The sequence below is a fragment of the Emys orbicularis genome, chromosome 11 (assembly GCF_028017835.1).
Source record: "Emys orbicularis isolate rEmyOrb1 chromosome 11, rEmyOrb1.hap1, whole genome shotgun sequence".
In the NCBI taxonomy this organism is placed as follows: Eukaryota; Metazoa; Chordata; order Testudines; family Emydidae; genus Emys; species Emys orbicularis.
In genome coordinates, this window is record NC_088693.1 from 18,671,525 (window position 1) to 18,695,223 (window position 23,699).

General features: G+C 41.1%; 1 protein-coding gene across 1 annotated transcript in view; it reads right to left on the bottom strand.

Annotated features, from left to right (window-relative positions):
• Positions 1–11,495: 11,495 nt before the first annotated feature.
• The window catches only part of DARS1 (aspartyl-tRNA synthetase 1), a 67,633-nt gene continuing 55,429 nt past the window's right edge, over positions 11,496–23,699 (bottom strand). The window contains exons 8-16 of the mRNA XM_065413117.1: positions 23,482–23,593; positions 21,476–21,610; positions 20,369–20,516; positions 19,031–19,177; positions 17,852–17,894; positions 15,972–16,052; positions 15,131–15,242; positions 13,836–13,907; positions 11,496–12,133 (exon numbers count right to left, since the gene is read on the bottom strand). Of these exons, the coding sequence (XP_065269189.1) occupies positions 12,042–12,133; positions 13,836–13,907; positions 15,131–15,242; positions 15,972–16,052; positions 17,852–17,894; positions 19,031–19,177; positions 20,369–20,516; positions 21,476–21,610; positions 23,482–23,593 (942 nt within the window). The 3' untranslated portion in view covers positions 11,496–12,041. The remainder of the gene's footprint in view (positions 12,134–13,835; positions 13,908–15,130; positions 15,243–15,971; positions 16,053–17,851; positions 17,895–19,030; positions 19,178–20,368; positions 20,517–21,475; positions 21,611–23,481; positions 23,594–23,699) is intronic.

Genomic DNA, 23,699 nt, shown 5'->3' on the forward strand with positions numbered 1-23,699 from the left:
GGCTCGCGCTCAGCCTTCCCACCGCCACCGGTCCAGGACAAGGGCTAGAGGAGCAACTCGCGCGCTGCGGACAGAGCACACGTGGCTAGCGGGCGCCACCAGCAACCAATCAGCGGGCGCCTCTACCCGCGCCCCGCCTCTTCCGAACGTTCCCCGGCAAGATTTTCCCGCCAAACCCGACACGGCAGCAGATAGAAGGCGGCGATGTTAGAGGGGAGGTGGCATTTAAAGGGGAGGGCTGCGAGTCGGCGGACGGCAAATGAAGAGACTGTGAAACAACAGCTCCGCCTCTGCTGCGGAATGTGTCTGAGCACCGCAGGCAGCAGCGGCTCCGCATGCGCAGTGCTGGCGCTCCCTTTCTTCGGTTGCTAATCGCTTGAAGAGGCCCGAGGTCCCTTCCAGTCCGACGTTTCTGTGATTCCAGGCTTGTGAGCGGAGCCGGCGACAAGCGGCACCTGCCGGCCGCAGTTTTCACACACTGTGCCGCGCTGAACCACCCTCACGTCAACTTAAACGGGAACCGCTCAGGTTTGTCCCAGCTGCCCCTCCGTTGTGGCGGCAGCGCCAGCGGGCCAAATTTGAGTGGGTGGCGCTGGAACCTCGCGTTGCTTCCCCTGCGGGAGGCCCTGCCCCTGCCCCTGCCCCTGGTGAGCCCCGCGCCTAACGTGTGCCTGGCTCCGGGCGCCACTGCCGGGGACGGAGCCTCTGCCGGAAGCGCGGCAGCCTGCCTAGGCTGCAGTTAACCCTGCAGGGTCTAAGTCTCACGTCGCTGCACTGCACGGAACCGTGACTTATGGCCGCGTGGTGCAAGGCCGCTTGACATTCATTTCTGGAGCACGTCCGGGATCCACCGGCTGGGTGCGGTGCCCCCAGCTCTGGAATAGGCTCTTGGAGGAGTGGCGGGGCCCGCTCGCCTTGGGTCTCTCGCTTCCTCCAGGGTAAGCTAGGCGACTTCACTGCTAGAGCCCTGCACGGATACAAACTGTATAGCCGTGAGTGCGGGTATAAATCCGTGTCCGCGGAGCTGCAGGGCTCTACGCAGCAGCATGTTGGGTCACTGCCGGGCCAGGAATCGGGCAGCTCCTGTGTGGCTGTACCACCTCCACCCACGGGGGCGGTCACCAGGCTCACCCGCAGCGGTCCCTGGTTGTGCTAGTGTGTGCAAGCGGCTCGCATGCTCCCGGACAGGAGTCCCTTCCATGCCCCCCTTTTTTTTTTTAAATGAACATTAATTGCATACCAGGGCACCATGCTCCAGGGGGCAATGCTGCATGCCTTCAGGGCAGAAGTGCTCCTCCCTGCTCCACTGCTGCTACCACCTCCTTCCCCCCAGTGGTGCAAGTAGAAATCATTTCTTGCTGGTACTGCACTCGTGGGCGGGACACAAGGGGGGCGGGGGCCACATGACCGCCTCACATGACCTCCATGTGACTACTCCACTCCCCACACACTTTCCCCATCCTCTCTGCCATCCCCCTTTGTATATACAAACATCAACATGCTTAACTACTCACTTTCCCCCCAAATATGTAGTATTCAGTTTCTTTATGTGGGAGTTGGGTGAGGAGCCATTTCAGCATATGTATGACTTATTTAAAGACAAATTTTAAGTAGAACTGTATCCTAAACTGTTTTATGGTATTGTACTCAAACAGTCATTGCTGTGCCCTGTACTCATTGTACCCTGACAACATTGCTGGATGTCAGGGTGTCCCCTCTCCCCCCCACCATGTACCTGGTCGCAGCTGACCTGGGGTCGGGAAATAGGGAGAGCTGTCTGAAAAAAAGCCTTCAGGCTCCTGCGTGCTTTGCTGAAGAAGACAGCACTCCCCCAACATCCAAAAATATTTAAATAAATGGTATTCGATTATGGTTTAACACTGTGATTAAAACTGTGTTTAGTGGTGACTTTTTATTTATTTATTTAGTGATTAACCACCATTAATTTTCTTTAATCATTTGACAGCACTAAAAAACACCCTCAACATCAACAAACTTCTGCTCTATGTTTTTGGTCTTGTCTATACTAAATTTGCTGTTTTAGTGGGGTTGTCACGTCCACACACATATACTACAACCAGAGTACAGATTACACTTCAGCTGGATTAATACCTGGGTAAAGTTCAGCTCAAATACCAACATGGATGGAGCTTAATACAAGTAATTCAAATACTCCTCCAAGCAGTGTCCCTAAGTCTAGTCTTCACTGCTTAAGTGTTCTGTCTAGGTTACTGTCTGCACTCCATTGCACATGGATCAACTTGGCTAGAAGTCAGGTACCCATACAGCTAGCACTGTGCTGTGGTCTATACTATCATATTACAGATTGCATCAATACAAAGTAATTTTGCAGAAACTGCTGTCGTGCCTTCTACCCAAGACATTTTACAAACAGCAACTTAGCCTCACCACATGCCTGTAATGCAGGAAGTTATCACCCCATGTGACAGATGTAGAAATCGAGGCACAGAGGCTATGTGGCACAGTCAGAAATAGAATCCAGATAACATGCTTCCCAGTTCTTGCAGTCACAGATAAATGAAGTGGGTTGGGGTGGAGAACATAAAGGCTAAGAGATACATAGAACCCAAGGCAAAATATTCTAAGAGCTGTATTAGGAAACCAAAACATATAAAGCAAAACCTAGCCCCTTCAAGTAAGAAGGATTTCTCTTCAAGGACATTCCTGGGAAGATTTCGTAGGGCTTGTCTATACAGACAGTGCACAGCAGACTGGGTTGTAAATGGACAGTGCACTATCTTGCCACATGCTAACTGGATGTGTGGACCCTGCTACAGTGCATTAAAGTTCTGTAGTGTGCTTTGATCTGCTGCTGTTCTCCAGTGAGTTAGTGAACGGCAGGCTAGTGCATTGTAGATTTGCACTCCACCTTGCCACACACATAACTCTCCATATAGACAAGCCCTAAGTCTACGCAAAGTTTGAGAAGTACAAGATCAGAGTGCAAAGTTAACAGGGGAATCCGTCACACAAACACCATGTGATGTGAACAATTGCAGTAATTTATAATTTTATCAAAAGATCAGATAAAATGTACCTATCAGTTACCATGATGAATATGAGTCCAGAGTAGGAAAATTAAACAAACAAAAACCGCTGCTAACCCATCATAAACCCCAGTAGAGCTACCTGTAAGATTATTGGTTTTGCTGGAGATAAACCAAATATGAGTATATAATTAAGTGTTACAGTAAATGCACATGGGAGTTTTTGAAAGAGTTGATAAGATTAAATACCTGTAAGGTGAACACAGGAGATATTAAAGGTTTTACAGGAATGTTTTAACTCCTTTCATGCCAAGTCCACATTGAATGAGCAATTGCTATCTAGTCCAGACATATATGTGTGTGTGTATATACACACACATTATATTGATAGGTATTATGCACATGGTATTATTATATATATGCTTGCGTGTGTTGGGCAGTCATGATAAATTATATTATACTTATTCTTTCCTACTTATGCTAAGGCACATATCCCATGATGCTCCAGGACAAGTATAGCTCAGCACTTGGCTTATACAAATACAAAAACCGTCAAAAGCTAAATGGATGAGCATTCTGTTCTAAAATGTAATATCTGGAAACAAAGATACATGGAGTTTCAAGGAAATAATGTAAGATGTATGAATGCTTTGTATTGGGGAGTATCTACATGCCCCTTCACGCCTGGAATTTAATATTCAATAGAAAAATAGGAAAGAACAGGAAGCACCAAAGAGAAAGCTGGCTAGTTCAACTGTCAGTGATCTGAACAGGATTCTGTAACTTGTACACAACCATCCTATGAAAAATGGCTAGTTTAAGGGGGCATTTGGGATGCACATCATCTGTGTAAGATGAACTGAACACATTGTGAGATTTCACTTCCTGGGAAGGATTGGCAATGTATTAACTCTTTATCCTGTACTATATTGTATTGTCTTTAGACAGTACATTTGACTGAGCTTGGTTATTTAGTCTCTTGAACGTTCTTAATATCAAATTGCAAGTATAGTCAATGAGTTGGCTGTAACCTTTGAGTCAATAACTGCCATGACTAACAATATTTAGCGCTTTTTTTTTTCTTTTTTAATAGATAGCTCTGGATTTTGGGGCTGCTGTTGCTTTTAACCAAGAAAAATGGAAACTGGCCAGTAAGTCAATAAATCCTCGTGTGTTCAGAGTGGGTGATTGGACTCCATGCTGTTTAGTTCATTCTTAAGCCAACATACAGGTCCTTTAATACTAGCAGCCAATATGAACAGGTAGTAATATGAATCAGTGTGTCTGGTGAAATATTAGCTTTTTATAGTAACATATATGTTTGCAAAGTCTGGGCAAAAGGGGGACCTGGCAGCGTCTGGTCAGATCTACTGGCCGGACAGCAAAATTCTGGTTACTGGGGGCATGGGAGGTGCCAGGTCATTACCTGCGCCAGTCCCTACTCAGCTGGGACAGTCTCCTACCTGTGTCTGAGCGCTGCAGCTTCCAGACCCAGCTGTGCAGGCGAGTCCCACCCAACCTTGGGGGAGTGGGGGAGCAGCAAGTGATGGGGAGGGGGAAACAGGAGCAAAGTCTCAGGCAGAAAGAGGTGAGGATGGGGAGGTTCCAGTACTCCCACTCAAGTGTCCGGTTTTTAAATATTACAAAGTTAGCAATCCTATCCCACCCCTCCCCAAAATAAACAAACCATCACATTATTCACTGTGTGTGTTACACTCCTTCCCCCATCTAGTGTCTGCTGTGTCTAATTAGATGGGGGAGGGCAAACTACGGCCTGCAGGCCGGATCCGGCCCATCAGGGCTTTCAGTCCGGCCCGCGGGATTGCCAGCCCCATGGCACAGCGGGGCTAAGGCAAGCTCCCTGCCTGCCCTGGCCCCGCGCCGCTCCTGGAAGCGGCCGGCACCACATCTCTGCAGCCCGGGGGGGGGGGGGGGGAGGAGGGAAGGGGCAGAGAGCTCCGTGCACTGTCCTTACCTGCAGGCTCCCATTAGCCGGGAACGGGGAACCACGGCCAATGGGAGCTTCGGGGGTCGTACCCACAGATGAAGGCAGCATACAGCGGAGCCGCCTACCCCACCCCACCCCCAGGAGCCACTGCCGGACATGCTGGCCACTTCCGGGAGCAGCACGTGGCCAGGGCAGGCAGAGAGCCTGTCTTAGTGCCACTGCCATCCCAGAGCTGCTCAAGGTAAGCAGTGCTGGGCCGGAGTCCTCACCCCAAACCCCTCCTGTACCCTGCACCTCAACCCCCTGCCACACCCCACATGCCTCCTGTACCCCAACCCCCTTGCCCTGAGCCCCTTCCTGCACCCCAACCCCCTGCCCCAGCCCTACATACAATTTCCCCACCCAGATGTGGTCCTCAGGCCAAAAAGTTTGCCCACCCCTGAATTAGATTGTAAGCTATTCAAGGCAGGTACTGTCTGCTGCTCAGTGTGCTCTTAAACACTAGCACGATAAGTAATTAACGGTTTTTGATCTGACAAAAATGTAAGCAAGTGCTTAACGCTATTCATGTGTTTTAAGTGCTTCACTGGATCAAGCCCTAAGCAGACAACACATAGAAAGAGAGGGGAAGACTAGGACTGTTTTAAGGAAAGGCTTGGAGAAGACTGAAGCACAATAGATTAGGTCAGGGAGCAGTTTCCAGCATTGCAAACTTTCAGAATTTTTTTTGTGAATGTGGGGATTTCAGTGGGTGCTAGAGCTCATCTCCTGATGAAGTGAGAGGTTTTACCCCCCCTTGTGAAGTTCAGCCCTGTTGGAAGGTAGCAGAGCCACTCCCCTATTCTCACTGGATGGGAGGAAGGAGCAAAAAACCCTGTAACTCAGCATAGCTCTGCTCCCTCCTCCCTTCCTGTCCCGCTTGCAATACCTGGCCTGGGAAGGAGCAAAGCCGACCCCGCTTCAGGCCCCAAAGCCCAGGATCGGGGAGGTGAAAAACACTAGGAAAAGCAGAAGTGAGGTTGCCAGGGCTAAGGGGCTGAATTGATGGCTGGGCTGGACTGATCTTGGTTGGGTCAGGGGTGCTGAATGGGGACAGAACTGATGGGGGGACTGGGGATTAATAGCTGGGCAGGGGATAGGCAGATGTGGGGGCAGCAGGGACCAAAATCACCTTATCCAATGCATTCAGGAGAGTGGCCAACAGTAAATTTCTCTCTGACATGGAGGGGGAGTTCAAACATCAAAAGAGAAAATTAAAACAATACTGTATAGTTTGGGTTTGTTTTTTTAAACCATGATTGTGTGGGCCAATCATGATTTTTGATCTCTTGATGTTGGAAGTACTGGGATTCTAAGTGCAAAAGGCAGGAAGATGTCATGGAGGAAGCAGCTAGACATGATTTGGGTGAAGAAAAAAGGAGCAGAAAGGTAGACACAAGCAGTAGAGGCCCTGAACTATGCAAATTGTTTGCTTTTTATCTGTATGCCATTAACATTATCTACCTTATCCAGCTACACTGACCTTTGCTATAAAATTTAGGCAATACATTTCTCTTGCAATTAAAAGATTATTTTTGTATTCTTTGTGATCTCTGTCATTCTTTATTGGCCATCCCCTTGATGCTGAAAGTTAATGTTTCAGTAACATGAGACTGCAACAGAACAAAGGTATCATGGCACTCTGCCATTATTTGGAACATTGGCGGAAGCTAGTCCATCCCCTCCTCTCCACCATATTTTATTTCAGAACGCTGGAAGGGGATCATCACTTAAGATGAGTAATTTCCATTGGTTTCCACTCCTGACATCAATGCACTAGATTGCTCCTTCTACCAAATACATTTCCCACTGTGGACAATGTTTGTTTTGTTAGCAATGAAAACATTGACCCTGTGTGTCAATGTGAAGTTAAAGAAAAGCCATGGCATTAGAAATGAGCAGAAAATGCATAAATTAGTTCACAGCCTTATTTGGCCTGTTAATGACTAGTGCACTTGTAAAAATCATCCACATATAACTTGGACATTACTCATGCTAAAATCCAACTCTTGTTTTGGTTCTCATATGTAGAAGGGCTTTAAGTCTTTTAAAAAAAAAAAAACACACATGAAAGTTAATGGAAGCTTCATACTGCTTCCCACACCCTCCTCACCACCACCCCATGCACTGACACTACAAACTGAACACTTGACCAGATTCTAATAGTGGACAGATGTTCAGAAAAAACAGAAGTGCACTGTGAAGTTAATTTAGAAAAAAAGGTGACCACTAAGACCAAGAGATTCTCACAAGCAGGAGAACAAATACTTGCAGATGAAGAGACTATAAATGAAGAGAAAACAGGCTAGATGGGAAAGGAAAACAGAAGTTAAATAAAAGGACTAACATTCCCAAGTGTATAATAGTGCATTTAAAGGAAGCTAATCTAAATACATCATTTTTTCTTTTAACTGTGATTTTTGGAGCAAAGTATTCTATTTCTCTGCCTCATCTGATACCTGGCTGGAGATAAGACGGAGTAAAATGGTTAAGAAAAGAAAACTCAAGCCAGGCAGCTGTAATTAGGCAGGACCCCATCCAAGCATGAATGGAGCAGCCAGAGGGGGAAGAGGAATGGGGATATCAAAGCCAGATAATATAAAATGAATTTTCTCCTCTTATTAATAAAATGCACCAACTTCTCTTGTTCTTAATGTTCAGAGCAACTTTCAATAGCTCTGCGAAATGGTTTTTGCTTCCTAATATGAGAGGCTGGTTTCGCTGCTAATTTATTGTCTACAGGATAGCATGCCTGGCAATACTCCTAAGTGGATTGTCCTGCTGCTGGGCAGATTCAAAGGCAATTCAGAGCTGTCAATCAGGAAGCCCACTGCTCTGTAGGTCCACCCCATAACTGCATGCTTCTGACTGCTAAAGTTAAATAAAGGAATGGAAATAATAATAAGGTTTGCTTCTGCCTGACTTCCTGCTGGCAAAGGCAGGACTCTGTTTCTATGCAGCCAGTGGATGATCTGCAGAGCCCTGGGCTCACTGATTGGCAGCTCTGAATTGCCTTTGAATCTGCCCAACGGGACAGAGAACTCTCTTCTGAAGAATACAGATGTGTTCTCATAAGAGAACTAGGCCCTAGGTTTACTTTGTATGAAAATTTTAGAAGTAAAGCAAGTTTTACAGAGGCTCTGTGGCTATTGCTCTCTAATATCCTTTCTGATTCTGGAAAGTTTAACAGACTCTAATGTCTGTCTGTCTGTCTCTCTCTCTCTATATATATATATTTATATTTATTTTAAGAATACAAAAAACAGAAGTCTGGATTGGAATAAAGGAAGCAGTCATGCAGATCAATGTTTAAAATTTTGGGATCCCTCCCAAAAAATGGGGGAAAATTAAGGATTATGAACAATTTTTGATTTTTCTAAATCTCCTATAGGAGATTCAATATTTATTAAGACAGCACCATAAAACTTTACAAATAGTTCTCCTACAATTGTAACTATGTTACAATGAAGTGTTTTACACCCCAAATTACCCCCACATTAAAAAAACCCACCACCATAGCAGAATATAAATCTTAATGTAGAAGGTATTTATTCTTGTGAATTATTCTTTAGGCAGCCACGAGCCAATTGTACATTAAGGATTATGCATATAGAGGAGTCCAGCCTCACATCCTAAATATGGCCCTAGTACAGCCAGTGTGAATAAATTGAACTGAAACATGAGCTAGGACAGCTCCTATGGAAAAACAGATACAGCTCATTGCCAGAGAGTACCCACAGTGATTACATGGTATGTATGCACCAAACATGCTGCATACTTTCATGGCAAAAGGAGCAAATGGCAACCTGCATTTAATTCTTTCTGAAACAGTCTTTCCTCAATTTGTTGTTGGCACAAAACACGAGGCAGTGATTTTTAATCATAAATGGGGCTTCCAAAAAAGACTGTCATCCAGATACATTACCAGCTCTGTATGAGAAAAGTTAATTGAATTTGATTAATTCCCATTGGATTAGCTGAATAAACAACTCTTTTGAAGCTAGGATTTAACAGTAATAAATCTGTGATAATCAGCTGTATTTATAATCCATTTAGCTTGTTAAGTACAACCGGGACACCGCAACAGATTTTAAACAAATTAATAATTCTGGGAAAATTCCACAGTAAATCATCACAACAGCTCAACAGCAAAGCTGTGCAGTGTATTTTCTGAATTGCATGACTTCTATCAAAGCTTTTGGCATCTTAAACTGATTATGTTTTATTAGAGAACTCCATCACAAAACATTAGAGCTTAAAGCCTTGTTAGATGGCAATTGCAAAAACTGATTAGCCTTTTTGAAATATGCTCCACAACTGCACATAGTTTGATCCTTGTATTATAACCAGTATCTGCTTTTCCAGGCACTTTAACATCAAGGTGGCAAAAACACTTAGCATCTATAAAGTTCCTCCTATAGAAGGATCTCTAAACATGTTAAATGTTAAGGCCAACATTTTAGAACCTGGGAGTCACAGATGCTCAACACCTCTGCAAAACAAGTTAGTTATATTGAGGTGCATAAAAATTGAATTAAGTGCCTAATTTTTAGGCACCCATATTTGAAAATTTTAGCCTAATGGATAAAGTACAGCACAGCGATTAGGTATCTAAGTACCACCGTTTTACAGCTGGAGTGACCAATGTATGGGAAGATTACATGATTTAGCAAAAATCATACAATGAATTAAAGATGTTCTATGTTAAATAAATTACCTGCATGAAAGTAATGAACACAAATATGTATTTCCATAAATCGTGTATTCATAATTAAAATCTCTCATGCAATAAGCAATTTATTACTAAATACATCATATTCCAGCTAACACCTGACCCTCCACAGACAGCATAAAAGTAAATCTAGCATTGATATTTTAGGAGTCAAAGCCTACAACATAGCCTCACTCACAAGGTAAAACCTACTTCAGATATTAGCCTCACCAAAATTATGTTTCTAACAAAACGCTCATTCTGAAGATTTTGCAAGTAGACATTTCATATATACAAAGATTAATAATTTTAGTTTATTTCATTATAGAAAGCAATGCACCATCTTGAGAAGGCACAACTGACCTTGGTAGGCTTAAAAAACCAACAAGCTATAGAGAGATGGAAAACGCCAATCTCAAGCAAATTTTTTTTTAAAACTGATCAGTGTTAGAAAATAAGGAAAAATATGACTAAATTGCTCCACAAACTGATGCTTGTGGGCTATAATCAAATGCACACATCCTAATTTGTATTCTCCCCCCCCCATATCTACATGGATTGTTTAAAAGTAAAGACTAGTTAATACAAGAGCTTTCAGGTGGCAACACTGTGTTGGGGAAATAATGTACAAGTTTATGAACAGAATATAAAATACTTTAAAAAAATCAACAATAAAAAATGTAGTTTTTCAGTTCTATATATCAAAGATGCAAAACAGTGGCAGATTGCTCAGTTCATCCTGCTCATAGGATTTATACTTAACAGAACCCAATATTTATTGGATCAGAACCCAATATTTATTGGATCATATTATTCTCCTGTCTTAAAATGATGGTGTAAATATGTTAAAAACTTTCTCCCTCTTTTACTAACTATTCCATAAGGATCCGGACACTAAGAAACCACCTCATAGGAATCTCTTTTTAAAATTCATTTTCTATGCATTACTCTTGAAATGTCTTTGCTGATTTCTCCTCAGATATTCCTGTTTTGTATGTTGTCAGAGGCTTTACCTTTAGAGCACGCCATTCTGGGTGCTTCTTTTGCCCCAGCACCTTTCTCTTGCCGCATGATTTGCTATAGTGTTGGTCTAAAGAGGAGCTGTGTCCCCCGAGTTGTGAATATCAGGGAGGCAGTTCCTCCCTCCCTCCCCATAGTCCAAATCAGAAAGGAAAAATTGAACAGTTCTGTAACCCACAAAAAGTCCAGCTTTGCCCCACTCTCCTTGCAAGGCAATGGGGTCAGTTGTCGGGGCTGGGTTTCTAACCCCTTATCAGGCTGAGCTTCCTGAGCTCTAAGGAAAAGAAAAAAATAAACAAGGTCTATCTACTTATCCAGAGGGACCAGGCAGCAGAGAATCTTAAACAGCTTTTCTAGTCAGCAGTCCCTGTTCTGTGGGTTTAGGGAGTTCTGTGAACTAGCTCTGCTTCTGTTGTACATGCCACCCCTTACTGGGCTTAGATACTCACTTTTAAGGAGCTGGCCTTCTCCTGGTGGAGCAGGCTTCACAGGTGTGTGGGGTTGGAGCTGACTGCCCAGAGTAGTTCTTTAACCCCTTCCTGACAGGGGCGGGGCAGGTTCCCACCACATAAATGGGTAATACACACACAATCTTAAAACTAAGAGTGGTCCCATTGTCTTTATATTACTTTCTGAAGGAGTTATACACAAAAAGAAAAAAAATAACCAATTAAACTTCAGGTGTTTGTAGCATCTCTTTCCAAACAACTTCTGTATGCTCAGGATTATTTTATATGAACCCAAAGAAAAAAAACCAGATACGGAATAGATAATTTACTTTGAGTTTTATTGCAATCTATTTTTACAATTTAGTATGAACACTTTTAGTTAAGAAAGTTCAACTTTTCACCTGCTTTTCACAATACTCAGTTTATCAGGTAAATTAGTTAGCAACTTGCTACTTTCCGCCTGCTTTTTAGGTTACCATTGTCTACACTTATTGTTTAAGCTTCGATCAAATACTGTACTACAAGATATACAATCTTGTTGCTGTAAGTTAAAAATTCCTATTTTTGTAGTCTTTATTGCACAGTTTATTAAAACTGAAGTGTTTAGAAACTTGCTAAGTAATGCACTAGTATAACATTAACTGAACGTAAGTATGACATTACATAAAAAATGTACGCACACCTATTGCAAACATTCCAGATTTATTAAAATACTTCCCTTTAAACGGATAATAATGAAGGATTCAAAATATTGTTGTTGTGGCACTTCAGTAAATTTGACTGCCTTATTTTAGTGCATATTACAAGCAGTCAGGGTATAGGCTGATCAATAGCAGGGGACTGGAGAAAACTTTCACACCGACGTCTTAAGGAGTTAGTCGTTTGGGATCCCGAGGGAACATGGAGGTTTGACGAACATTGCTCAGTCCCAGATAGAGCATAGTTACTCTTTCCAACCCTGCAAAAATGAAATCCAGTCTAGTCAGTCATTAGTTTCTAACTCTTGACAACATGAACACACAGTTAACAATTCTAGCAAGCTTTATATACAGCAGAGTAAGGACCACCACACAACAGGGCATACAACTGCTCTCAGATATCAGCGTAACTGACTACAAAATGGAACTAGCACCAGAAAAAATGAAAGTTTCCCAACACCACACACATTCTGCCATGTGTTATGCTGCCTCATAAAATTAGTTAGTGTGTGCCTGGATTGGGCTATGCGCACTAAGTAGGTGGGCACTAAAGGGCAAAATGGGGCCCCAACTTCATTGGGAGCCTCTGGGTGCTACAATTAATAATAATAATAAAGGTGGAGAAGAGAGAAAAAATAAGGGAGCCAGGAGTGCTGTCTTAAGAACATAGTAGATGCCAGTACACATCCGAGCAGTTTCTGACCATGTCTACTACCAAATATTTCAGGGCAAAGTGTCAGAAACTTTATTAGACAATTATGGAATGACCTATGCTTTGGGGAAGTTTCTTCTTTATCCCATAGTAGTTACAGGTAATTTAGAACTAATACCTACTACTGGATGTAACTGAAATTATTATTCCTTCCAATTTATAAACGCTGAATTTTATGTGCCATGATGCTCCCCATTCACCTAACTTTGTTAGGTCCCTCAGAAGTTCCTCACAGTCTTCTCTAGAGACAATTATTAGGTTGGTCAGGCTATCAGCAAATGTTGCCACTTCACTGTTCAGGCTGCCTTTCCAGCTCACTAATACTTGCATCTGACATAAAGCCCTCTCTGCAATGGGTTGCTTACAATTTCTTATAAATCTAATTACTGAAGAATATATCTGATTTAGAAATTGTTCTGAAAATTTGTTTAGAATTTTCTAAATTCATTTTACAAAGATAAGAAGACACCTGTGCAAAGAGAGACCGAAACAAAGAGCATTGGTTTCGGGCACTTACTGTGTTTAGGACACATATAGAACTCTATTTCAAAATGCATGAATAGGTTACATTTTGCTGCTGAGACCAGTGTGTGCAATTGCAAATTGCTGTGCTTAAAACGCATTTTAAAATTTAATGCTATACACTTTGAAAAATTCTCTCATTTTTGTTCACTTTAATATTTAAAATGCTCATACGTAGGAAACCCCTAAACCTCAATATCTTTGCTGAACAAGTAGCTGATCAATGAGATTCAGCTGGGTAACTTCACCATGAATAAAATAAAAGCAATCACTGGTTTCTCCTGACTTCAGAATGGTTTAATCAAAAGCAGTGAGCGGCCTAGAGCCTCCACTATCTTTATTCACTTTAAGTCAGTTATAATAAATCATACGAAGTAGAGTATTTTTTTTTATTAAAGTTGAGAATCAGAATGATCAATGTGACTAACAAGTGATTTATTCTTGTGCTCTGTGTCTCTGAACCTTTGCAGATTGTTCCCTCAATATTTTCCATTTTAAGAAATTACTAATGCTCACAATTTAAGCTTCTTTCCTTAAATATTCTTAGATAAGGAACTTACAGTGTTGCTCAACAAGGCCACATCATACACCCAGGTTAACTTTTTGAATTTTATTCTGAACACTTGATTGATTACTGTAATCCTAAATAAAGTTACTTGAGACTGACCATCTGATGTTAAACTTGGACTGGAACCTAGCAAAAAATAAAATCAAGGCAGATACATTACCTATCCCACCACCTGCATGTGGAGGTGCACCAAAACGGAAGGAATCAATGTAAGCCTTTATTTTCTCCAAGTCTAGAGAAGAAAATAATTTTTATTTTCATGCAGAGCTAATGTCTCATCTTACTAATATACTCAAAGAAGCCCAAAGACTAAATGCTTGGGTGTGTCCATAATGATTTTACAAAACAAAAACTGGGGCAATGAAGCCATGAAACCAGATGTCGGTCTGTAGCCATCAAACAGATGTAAATAATGAAGCACTGTCTAGAAGCTATGACTTTATATGGAATATTCTCTTTAATTTATAATTAATGAAACTCCATGAAGTCCCCTGATGTGATTTACTTGGGGAATGCCTTTTATAGTGGAATAGCAGCTAGGCCTCTACTGAACATCTTGGTGATCTTAACCCCTACAGAGCTGAGAAATATAGTGGAACATTCATGCTGGTACACTATTCTGAGAAGCTGAAGCTCAGTGTACTCTCTTCAGCTTCTCTGTCTCCTCACAGCCACCAGCAAGAGAGCTCTCCCAGCTGCTGTTCCTTAACTCCAAGATAGATGCACTGCCACCCTACTTGCTACCCTTCACAAAGTATCCCGACTCAATACTCACCTCACCTCTGCTGATTCACTTCTGTTTTCCACTCACTTCCCTTCGGTCTCCCTCTATTATCCAGGTTGCATCCACGCGGATTCCCTCCCCAGTTCCACTGATAGACGTTCCCTACATGACCCATTTCCCCTCTTACTGGTTCAAAACCCAAGGGTCAGCAGCAGTGAGGAGTTGCACTGGAAGTAGTATACCAGAACCACGCCAGGGTAGGACTTGCTCTGATAAGAGTGCCCTGTCTGTTGCTGCGGAAAGCCTTCCTACTTCCTGTACTCTCTACGGACCCTTAGAAAATAGTTTATAGGTTTTTCTTAAGGATTAACACTATAATGGATTAAAAATGGTTAAATTAGAAAGAAATTAGTTAATGTTATGCAAGAGCCAGTATTACTATTGCAATAGTGCCCCAGATTATGGTATCAAACTGTCCCAAAATCTTCCTTTAAAGGTATAGAAAAACATTCAGAACTCCCTTGATGCAAATGATTCAGACAAGGAAGTATGCCTGTCATACCTGAAACTAAAGACAGAAATAGACAGAGAAAAAGGTTTTCATTTCATGCTTCAATTTTGAACTGTTCTCTCCCTCATTACCAATGCTTTGCACAGATTTTGGAAGTCATATGAAAAAACAAATTCTATCTCACAATTTATAATCTTTCAAAGTTTAAACATTTTATTACCAACACCATGATGCTGGGCTCTTTCTGTCAGCAGCTGAGGATCGTGAATTCTCTGAGCCCCAGATAAAATCTCTTCCCCTCTCATGAACATATCATAGGAGTTGGAGTTTTTCTGGAAAGGAAAAGTTTGCATTTCATTAGTGATTGAAGTTGGAAAGAAGGGTGTTTCTCCCACTGACACCTGCTCAGCCTGCAACCCGACAAAATGCGCTTTTCAGTAACTTCACCTATGATACTTGATGCAGCTAGGTGACGGTGTGAAGTACTGTGGGCTGCATCAGCATCAGTAAACTCAGCTCTGCTTCCTGTCATCACATTCAGACAAACTGATTTGTGAACCTGAATTCTGCCACCTCCCTCTTTGCAGAATCACATCATTTGTATTTGGAGTTTCAGCAACTGTAAATGTAAAAATGCAGAGCCCATTCTGGCAACAATTAGAGGACTCCATACAAAAACCCAAGAAAGCATGGCTTCTGCTAGAGCTTTTATTCCCCTGTAAGACTAGTTTTGCTCTCCATGCATTAGTGACTACAGAAACAGCAGTACTCTGACAGACAAGGCCTCTGCTGGGAAGTTTTCTCCTATGGGTTTCTAATATTTACAGCTCTGTTTGTCTTTCTTTCTGGCAGATTTTTAACAGTAAATGTAACTAATACAGGGTATGACCTATCAGATATTGGTTTATTCTTAATACCAATGTGAACAACAAATCTTATTGGAACTGCAGATCACATAAGAAAAAGTTTTTAACTCAGCTGTGCTTTGTCAAATTAGGTTTTCATAGCTAGATTAAAACTTCGCTTTTTTTACACTGACAACACTACACAACTTTACTTACAGGATTTCCTGGGTCCGGCATTGTATAGAAAGGCCTCACAGCCAGAGGATATTTGTCAAGAATATAGAAGTCTGTATCATACTGTAAGACAACAAATATTTTAATAAAGTTAATACTAGATCAAATGGGGTGAGGTGAGGGTTGCATAGAGGAGGCAACAATCAATGATTCTTTTAAATCTAAACAAAAGGTCTGTTAGTTTAAACCTTGTCTTTTTATTAACTTTTGCACAATTTAAAAAAAGGAGAAACAGTTGATCCATTTATTTCACCCATAACTTAGCTTGAAAAACAATAGTTAAAAAAGGGCACTACTGTAGTATCTATACTAGCTTTTTGGACACTGCATTTGTTATGAGCTCTAGCATTCTTGAATATAAAATTCCTTGTCCTAGAACACAAGAACATAAGAATGGCCATACTGGGTCAGACCAAAGATCCATCCAGTCCAGTATCCTGTCTACCGACAGTGACCAATGCCAGGTGTCCCAGAGGGAGTGAACCTAACAGGTAATGATCAAGTGATCTCTCTCCTGCCATCCATCACCACTCTCTGACAAACAGAGGCTAGGGACACCATTCCTTACTCATCTTGGCTAATAGCCATTAATGGACTTAACCTCCATGAATTTATCTAGCTCTCTTTTAAACCCTGTTATAGTCCTAGCCTTCACAACCTCCTCAGGCAAGAAGTTCCACAGGTTGACTGTGCGCTGTGTGAAGAAGAAGAACTTCCTTTTATTTGTTTTAAACCTGCTGCCCATCAATTTCATTTGGTGGCCCCTAATTCTTATATTATGGGAACAAATAAATAACTTTTCCTTATTCACTTTCTCCACACCATTCATGATTTTATATACCTCTATCATATCCCCCCTTAGTCTCTTCTTTTCCAAGCTGAAAAGTCCTACCCTCTAATCTCTCCTCATATGGGACCCATTCCAAACCCCTAATCATTTTAGTTGCCCTTCTCTCAACCTTTTCTAATACCAGTATATCTTTTTTGAGATGAGGAGACCACATCTGTACGCAGTATTCAAGACGTGGGTGTACCATGGATTTATACAAGGGCAATAAGATATTCTCTGTCTTATTCTCTATCCCTTTTTTAATGATTCCTAACATCCTGTTTTTTTTGACTGCCGCTGCACACTACATGGATGTCTTCAGAGAACTATTCACGATGACTCCAAGATCTCTTTCCTGATTAGTTGGAGCTAATTAGCCCCCATCATATTGTATGTATAGTTGCGGTTATTTTTTCCAATGTGCATTACTTTACATTTATCCACATTAAATTTCATTTGCCATTTTGTTGCCCAATCACTTAGTTTTGTGAGATCTTTTTGAAGTTCTTCACAGTCTGCTTTGGTCTTAACTATCTTGAGCAGTTTAGTATTATCTGCAAACTTTGCCACCTCACTGTTTACCCCTTTCTCCAGATCATTTATGAATAAGTTGAATAGGATTGGTCCTAGGACTGACCCTTGGGGAACACCACTAGTTACCTCTCCCCATTCTGAAAATTTACCATTTTTTCCTATCCTTTGTTCCCTGTCTTTTAACCAGTTATCTGTCCACATTCACCCTCCCCCCATCCAGACCTGCGGCCCCGCTCCCAGCCCCAAGGGGCACAGACATGGGTAAGTGGGGGCACAACCCTCAAAAGTTTGGGGACCACTGATCTAGAACAATCATTGAGAAAGTCTTATGCCAATCATAGAATGCTGCCCAAATGACTCTGGCTTGTTCAGACAACAGCCTGCATTAGAGATGCAAAAAGCTGTTTTGTACAAAACAGACATTTCTCTCTAGTTTTCTATGTTGAAATTAAGCTTCAGTTTTAATAAAGAGAGTAATTTATTCTGAAGTGACTGTTACCTTCTCTTTCACCAGACGACCCAGAAGCTTTTCATTAGGTGTGCTGAAAAGAAATATTCTCACCATCAGAATAAGACCTTTACCAGACATACACCTCAAAGAATTTAACAGATTTATATCTGATGGGTTCCCCCACACCCTCCTTTGGAAAACATACAAATAGTTCCTGAATATTTTTAGATCCTACAACTCAGAATTTTAAAAACATTAATCACATTTCTTTGTGTTCTTAAATGAAGTGTGGTAGTGTCCTAAAACATCCCACTTTGCAGAAATATAACCCCCCTGAATTAACTGATATCTACATATGTGCTTGCTATTACCTTGCCAGTTCTTCTCACACTATTTTTACTAGTGAAAGATTATGGGCCTGATTCCCCACTGCCTTGCATAATCATTGACACTTGTGTAAAATGGGTGTAAAATGATACCAGTTAGATATGGAAATAAGCATTTTGCAATATTGTGCCCTTAGACTGCAACCTTTTGGGGGCAGAGATCTGTTATTTTTTCAGGGCTTTGGAGCTGTGCTCCAGCTCCGCTCCAGCTCCAGGCAAAAACCTGCAGCTCCACTGCTCCGCGCTCCAGCTCCGGGCTCCACTCCAAAGCCCTGATTTTTATTTACCTGTAGAGTAACACACACCTCTATGTTGTTGTACATATGCAAAAGAGCAGAAATGTTTTAATGTGGTAAATGTACTTGGACGCTGTTGTGAACCCACAGGGCCTTTATCAACTTCCACCGATATCAATGGGAATTAGATCAGGACCAATGTTAAACAGGAAAAAATGTACAGCAAATTTCCATGGTAGAAGGGCTGATCAATAAGCAAGATTTTTGACTGTAGAGTTTTTGAACTAAAATCATGTTCACACAGATTCCTGCCACTGCTAGGCAGACAAATGTTTTATTCTTAAAAGGAGTTCCGCCCTCTTTGTACTTTTAGTTTGTTTTGTGTTGGGCTTTCTAAGGTATAAAATCTACAGTGGGGGGGAAAAAAATTCATATCCAGTCACTTTAATTTTTCAACAGATATGGTCTAGTTTATTCTTCATTTCAAAAACTTGTGATGTGTTCTCATGCTCTTTGGTCACACAATGCAAAATTGACACCTTAACAACAGACGGTGCTAGACCACTTTTACAAGATTGTACTACATTCCAACAATATGTATGTACCTTAGATCATCTTCATCCCCCATCTCTACTCCAGCTTCCCTGAGCATAGCCAGAGCTTCACGGTACTCCAACCTCAGAGTTGGTTCCAAAAACTTGAATGGTTCACAAGGAAACTGTTTGTTCACTGTCAGAATTTCAGTTTGAAACCTGTATACATTGGGGGGGGGGGGGGGAAGAGGGCGGCAGTGGGGCGAAGAGGAGAGGTATTTCATTTGCAGTCAAACAATAAGCTTACAATTGCAGTGCATATTTTTGCCACAAGAGGTTACTCTTGCAACACACAAACTAATTTGAAGCAGTTTCTGGGAGAGTTCTATATAATCAAAACCGAATGTTATCCAAGATAACGCAATCCCTATTTAAATATTACAAAAGTTAAATATTTTAACACTACTCTTGCTGCTTCATTCCTCTCTCAAGAAGTAACTGACTGACCAGATTATTCCTCATAATCATTGCTCTTAAAAACAAAACAAAAAAACAACCCTCTTTACTAGCTCTACTCCTTTGAAATTAAGTACACCTCTACTCCGATATAACGCGACCCGATATAACACGAATTCAGATATAACGCGGTAAAGCAGTGCTCCTGGGGGGGGGCTGCGCACTCCGGTGGATCAAAGCAAGTTCGATATAACGTGGTCTCACCTATAACACGGTAAGATTTTTTTGGCTCCCCGAGGACAGCATTATATCGAGGTAGAGGTGTATTACATAAATCAATCATCATAAAAACAGAGATTTCCTTTTGGTCGGGTAATAGAATCTGTGTTTATGGCAGCAAGATACTGTATAATTTGTAAATGGATGTTAGATTTCCTCCCAGAACTTGATGAACTAGATTTGTCATGTGAGGTATGTGGCAAAAAATTGAAAATACTGTTGTTGTTGGCTTTCATAGCAGATAATGCTGACTACTACAATAAATAGGATTCTAACAAAATTTCTGTAAGAGCAAATATACAGCTCAATATCAAAATAAGGACAAAGAGTTTGTATGTGCACAAGAGTAAGGACATTTAAATTTGAGGACAGATCATTTCTGTTAGGAGGCCATTCCAACAGAAGAACAGTGAGTTTTCTTAATGCACTCTGTCATACCCTAGGAATTACAGCCCCGGGTAGAAAAAGATCATTTCTTCAGTGAATTCCAAAATCTAAGATGCACAGGAAAGTCAAGCAGAGTAAGAGCCTTAATTCTGAAGCTCTCTCGGTATAAATTAGGTTCCTAGCAGTTATTGGATAGAGTGAGGATGGAGCGCCCACTACTTTCCTGCAAGGACCCTAGAGATCTCAAGCAGATGAAGCTGTCCACGGACTTAAAAACGCTCTATTTACCTTTCTTGAAGTCCCTTGAATATCTGTACTAAGGTGTCCGCAATCTCATCAACCACTTCATGATAGTGGTAATTAAAAGCCATTTCAATATCCAGACCAACAAACTCAGTTAGGTGTCTGTGTGTATTGGAGTCCTCAGCTCTAAACACTGTAAAATTAGAGTACAAATTCTAAATGACCTTGTATCCTAAAGGAAATGACTACAATAATATTTGATTTACAAAAAATAACTCAATCACATCATGTCTAGCATCCATCATGCATTACTGTACGTGAGCATGACAATTCCTCTTACCTAAAACCACACACAACTCGTCCTGTAGAGATGGGCTATCCCCTGAGCTTAATTTTGCTAATGAGCAAGACTTATTTGGTACCTTTAGAAATCTTTAGTTCTCTTACTTTAGAAGTTGTTCTGCCAATTTAGAAATAAATCACTAGTTACCAGCTTTAAAGTTCTGACAAAGATATATGTTAGTGGTCAGCGGACGCTATTTCTATTTTTCAAAAGCTTTTGAGGAAAGGGAGATTGGAAATTAAGGACTAGGGTTCTTTGCTCTCAATCCAATTTACATTGGGGGTGTTGTTTAAATGAAGTTGTTTGTAGACATACAACACAGGATGGGTGCATTTTAGGAATTAAAATAAATTTAAAGAATGTAAAAAACTAAGCATATTTTTAACTGCTTGGTATTGGACAAGTAAAGCATGTTCATCAAGAATCATCAGCTTCTGGCATCACAGAGTTAGTAGATGCTTTGCTAGCTTGTTTTAGCTCATCACTGAATTAAACTTCCATTCTAGTCCTCACTCTTTTTCATCCAAGAGCCTGGAATATTACATGGCAACATTGGCTAGAGAACACCAGTGCTTTCTATCAGCGCGTCTGACTTGAGCATTGCACTTTTATTCCACCAGCTTACCCCTTAAACATGGTCATTATGTTAGTCCAATTAGTAGCCCTTCCTTGAAACTTTTGTTCAGTATGTAGAGAAGAAGCGAAAGGATTCAAACTTTGAGTGTGTGCACATCATCCCATTTGTCACAGGCTTGCTCTAAGCCATCACTGCAGCATGAAAAACTCTGATAAAACAAAGTTATTCTGACCTGGTCCAATGCAGAAAACCTTTTCAAAGTCAGCACAAATACACATCTGCTTGTACAGTTGTGGAGACTGAGCCAGGTAGGCACTGCTTTTGAAGTAGGATACAGTAAACACATTGGCTCCTCCTTCACTGGGAGCTGAAAAAGCAAATGTTTACAGCAATTAAAATATAAAAACTTACAAAATCCGAGGTTGATCTATTCAAGTACGTTTGGGTTCATATGTAAAGCTTAGGATGAGATATTTCAAAACCAATTAGGGGAATATACATAGAGCAACCATTAATTTCAATGGTAACTGTATGTCTAAATCCTTTACTCAGTTTAGGGGTGTAACATGCTGGGCATAAAAAGTTATCCTGAGAGCGTGAGAGCACGCGCACTTGAGTGCAAAGTTATAAGGAGCCAAGAACTCCTGCATTCTAATACCACAACTGAAACTGACTCTCTTCTGTGCCCTCAGGTGAGTCACTTTACTGTTCTGTTTCTCTGTCTATAAAATGAGAATGATACTTTCCTATCTAGGTAACAAAAGATGTTGTGAGGAATCGTTAGCTAATGTTCTTAAAGAGCTTTGAAGATGAGAGAGTACTATGTAAGTACTGAAAGATTATCCTCTCTTCCACAAAGATGGGCTTCTCTCTTTTACCAATACCCTCTCTCCTCAAATTCATGTGCAAAAATTGTTATGCCATTTGAGTTGCAACACAACCACCCTATCCCCAAAGATCTCAGATTTTCAGCAGCTGTTTTTGCACACTCAGTAGAAATGGCTTAATTTAAGTAAATACGGTAACGTAATTATTCTTGAGCATGAACCAACAACTTTTGAAATCTTGAAGACTGAAACAGCTAGGATATTTAAATATGAAAATTAGCATAGACTGTACCTACTTTACTTAACGATTTTGCATAAACATAACCTCACTGAAACAAATAGGATGTTTGCACTATTGGTATGCAACACAGTAAGAATGGCACACTTCCTGGAGGGTCATATGCAAAGAGAGACCTTGTGAGCCATTTGTACTACAGCATCATTTCTTATTTTTATAACACAGAGACATCTAACATGGAGGTGGTGAACTGTTGCGTTCAGTGAGATTTTCTGTAGTAAGACAATTGCTTACATATATTAGGTTAGAAAAGGCTGCCGTTACAGTCTCAGCTGACAACTGGTTTCATAAAATAAAAGGAGAATTACACTTCTAAGAAAGATGTCTGGGTAAGGCATATCCAAAGAAAGAATACCAGCACTAATACTTTGCCCTGATATAGCACCTTCCATCAGAGAATTGCCATACATCTTAGCAACATTACTGATGCCTCGCCATACCCCTGGCAGGCACATACCATCTCCAATTTACAGATGGGAGAAGTGAGGCACTGAACCATTAACTGACTTGCTCAAAGTCACACAGCAAATCAGTGGCAGAGCCAGGAACAGAATCTACATTTCCCAACTCCTAGTCATGTGCGTTAGCCATTAGGCCATGCTTCCATGCAAAGCTATGCTAGCAGCTTCAAATAACCTTATTTTGCTCTCTATAGATGTGACAACTTGCAATATTTTCTACCACGGAATGATCTTATGTTCAGTATCAAGTGAGAGAAGGCTCTTCTGTGGGGAAGCTGCATTTAAGTTAAGTGCATCGGATTTTAGATTGGTGGTACCCAACATTCAAGAGTGTTCAAGTTCAAGAGTTCAATCTTTGTTTAACTTAACAGAATCTTTACATGCCCAGGAGAGCTGCAAGTCAGGTAATAATAATCCTTTCTTGTCAGGAGTACTAACACTAAAAGGTGCAAGCAGTGAGCCAACTACTAACATCTAAGGATAGGAGAACAACAGAACACTGTTTTTTCTTTCTAGGAGATGCTATTCTAAACTTAAAAGAGTAATTTTTTTTTTCTTTTTAACAAGCAATAAATCATTTTTCAGCCCCTCAAATATCAATCCAGTATCGCTGTGCTAAGTAAATGCCATACCACATTAAACCACACCGTACCTGAGATGATTTTGGGAGTCTGAATTTCCACAAACCCCTTGTGAATGAGAGTTTCTCGAAAGAGCTGACAGATACCAGACTGAAGGTGGAAGACAGCTTGACTAGTACAGGTCTATAAGAAAGGAAATAAAATAAATGAATCCTGAATTAGTTTTACTTGTTGAACTTTATTACTTTTGTCATGACCATGAGAATGTTTAAGCACTCTCAGGAGTGCT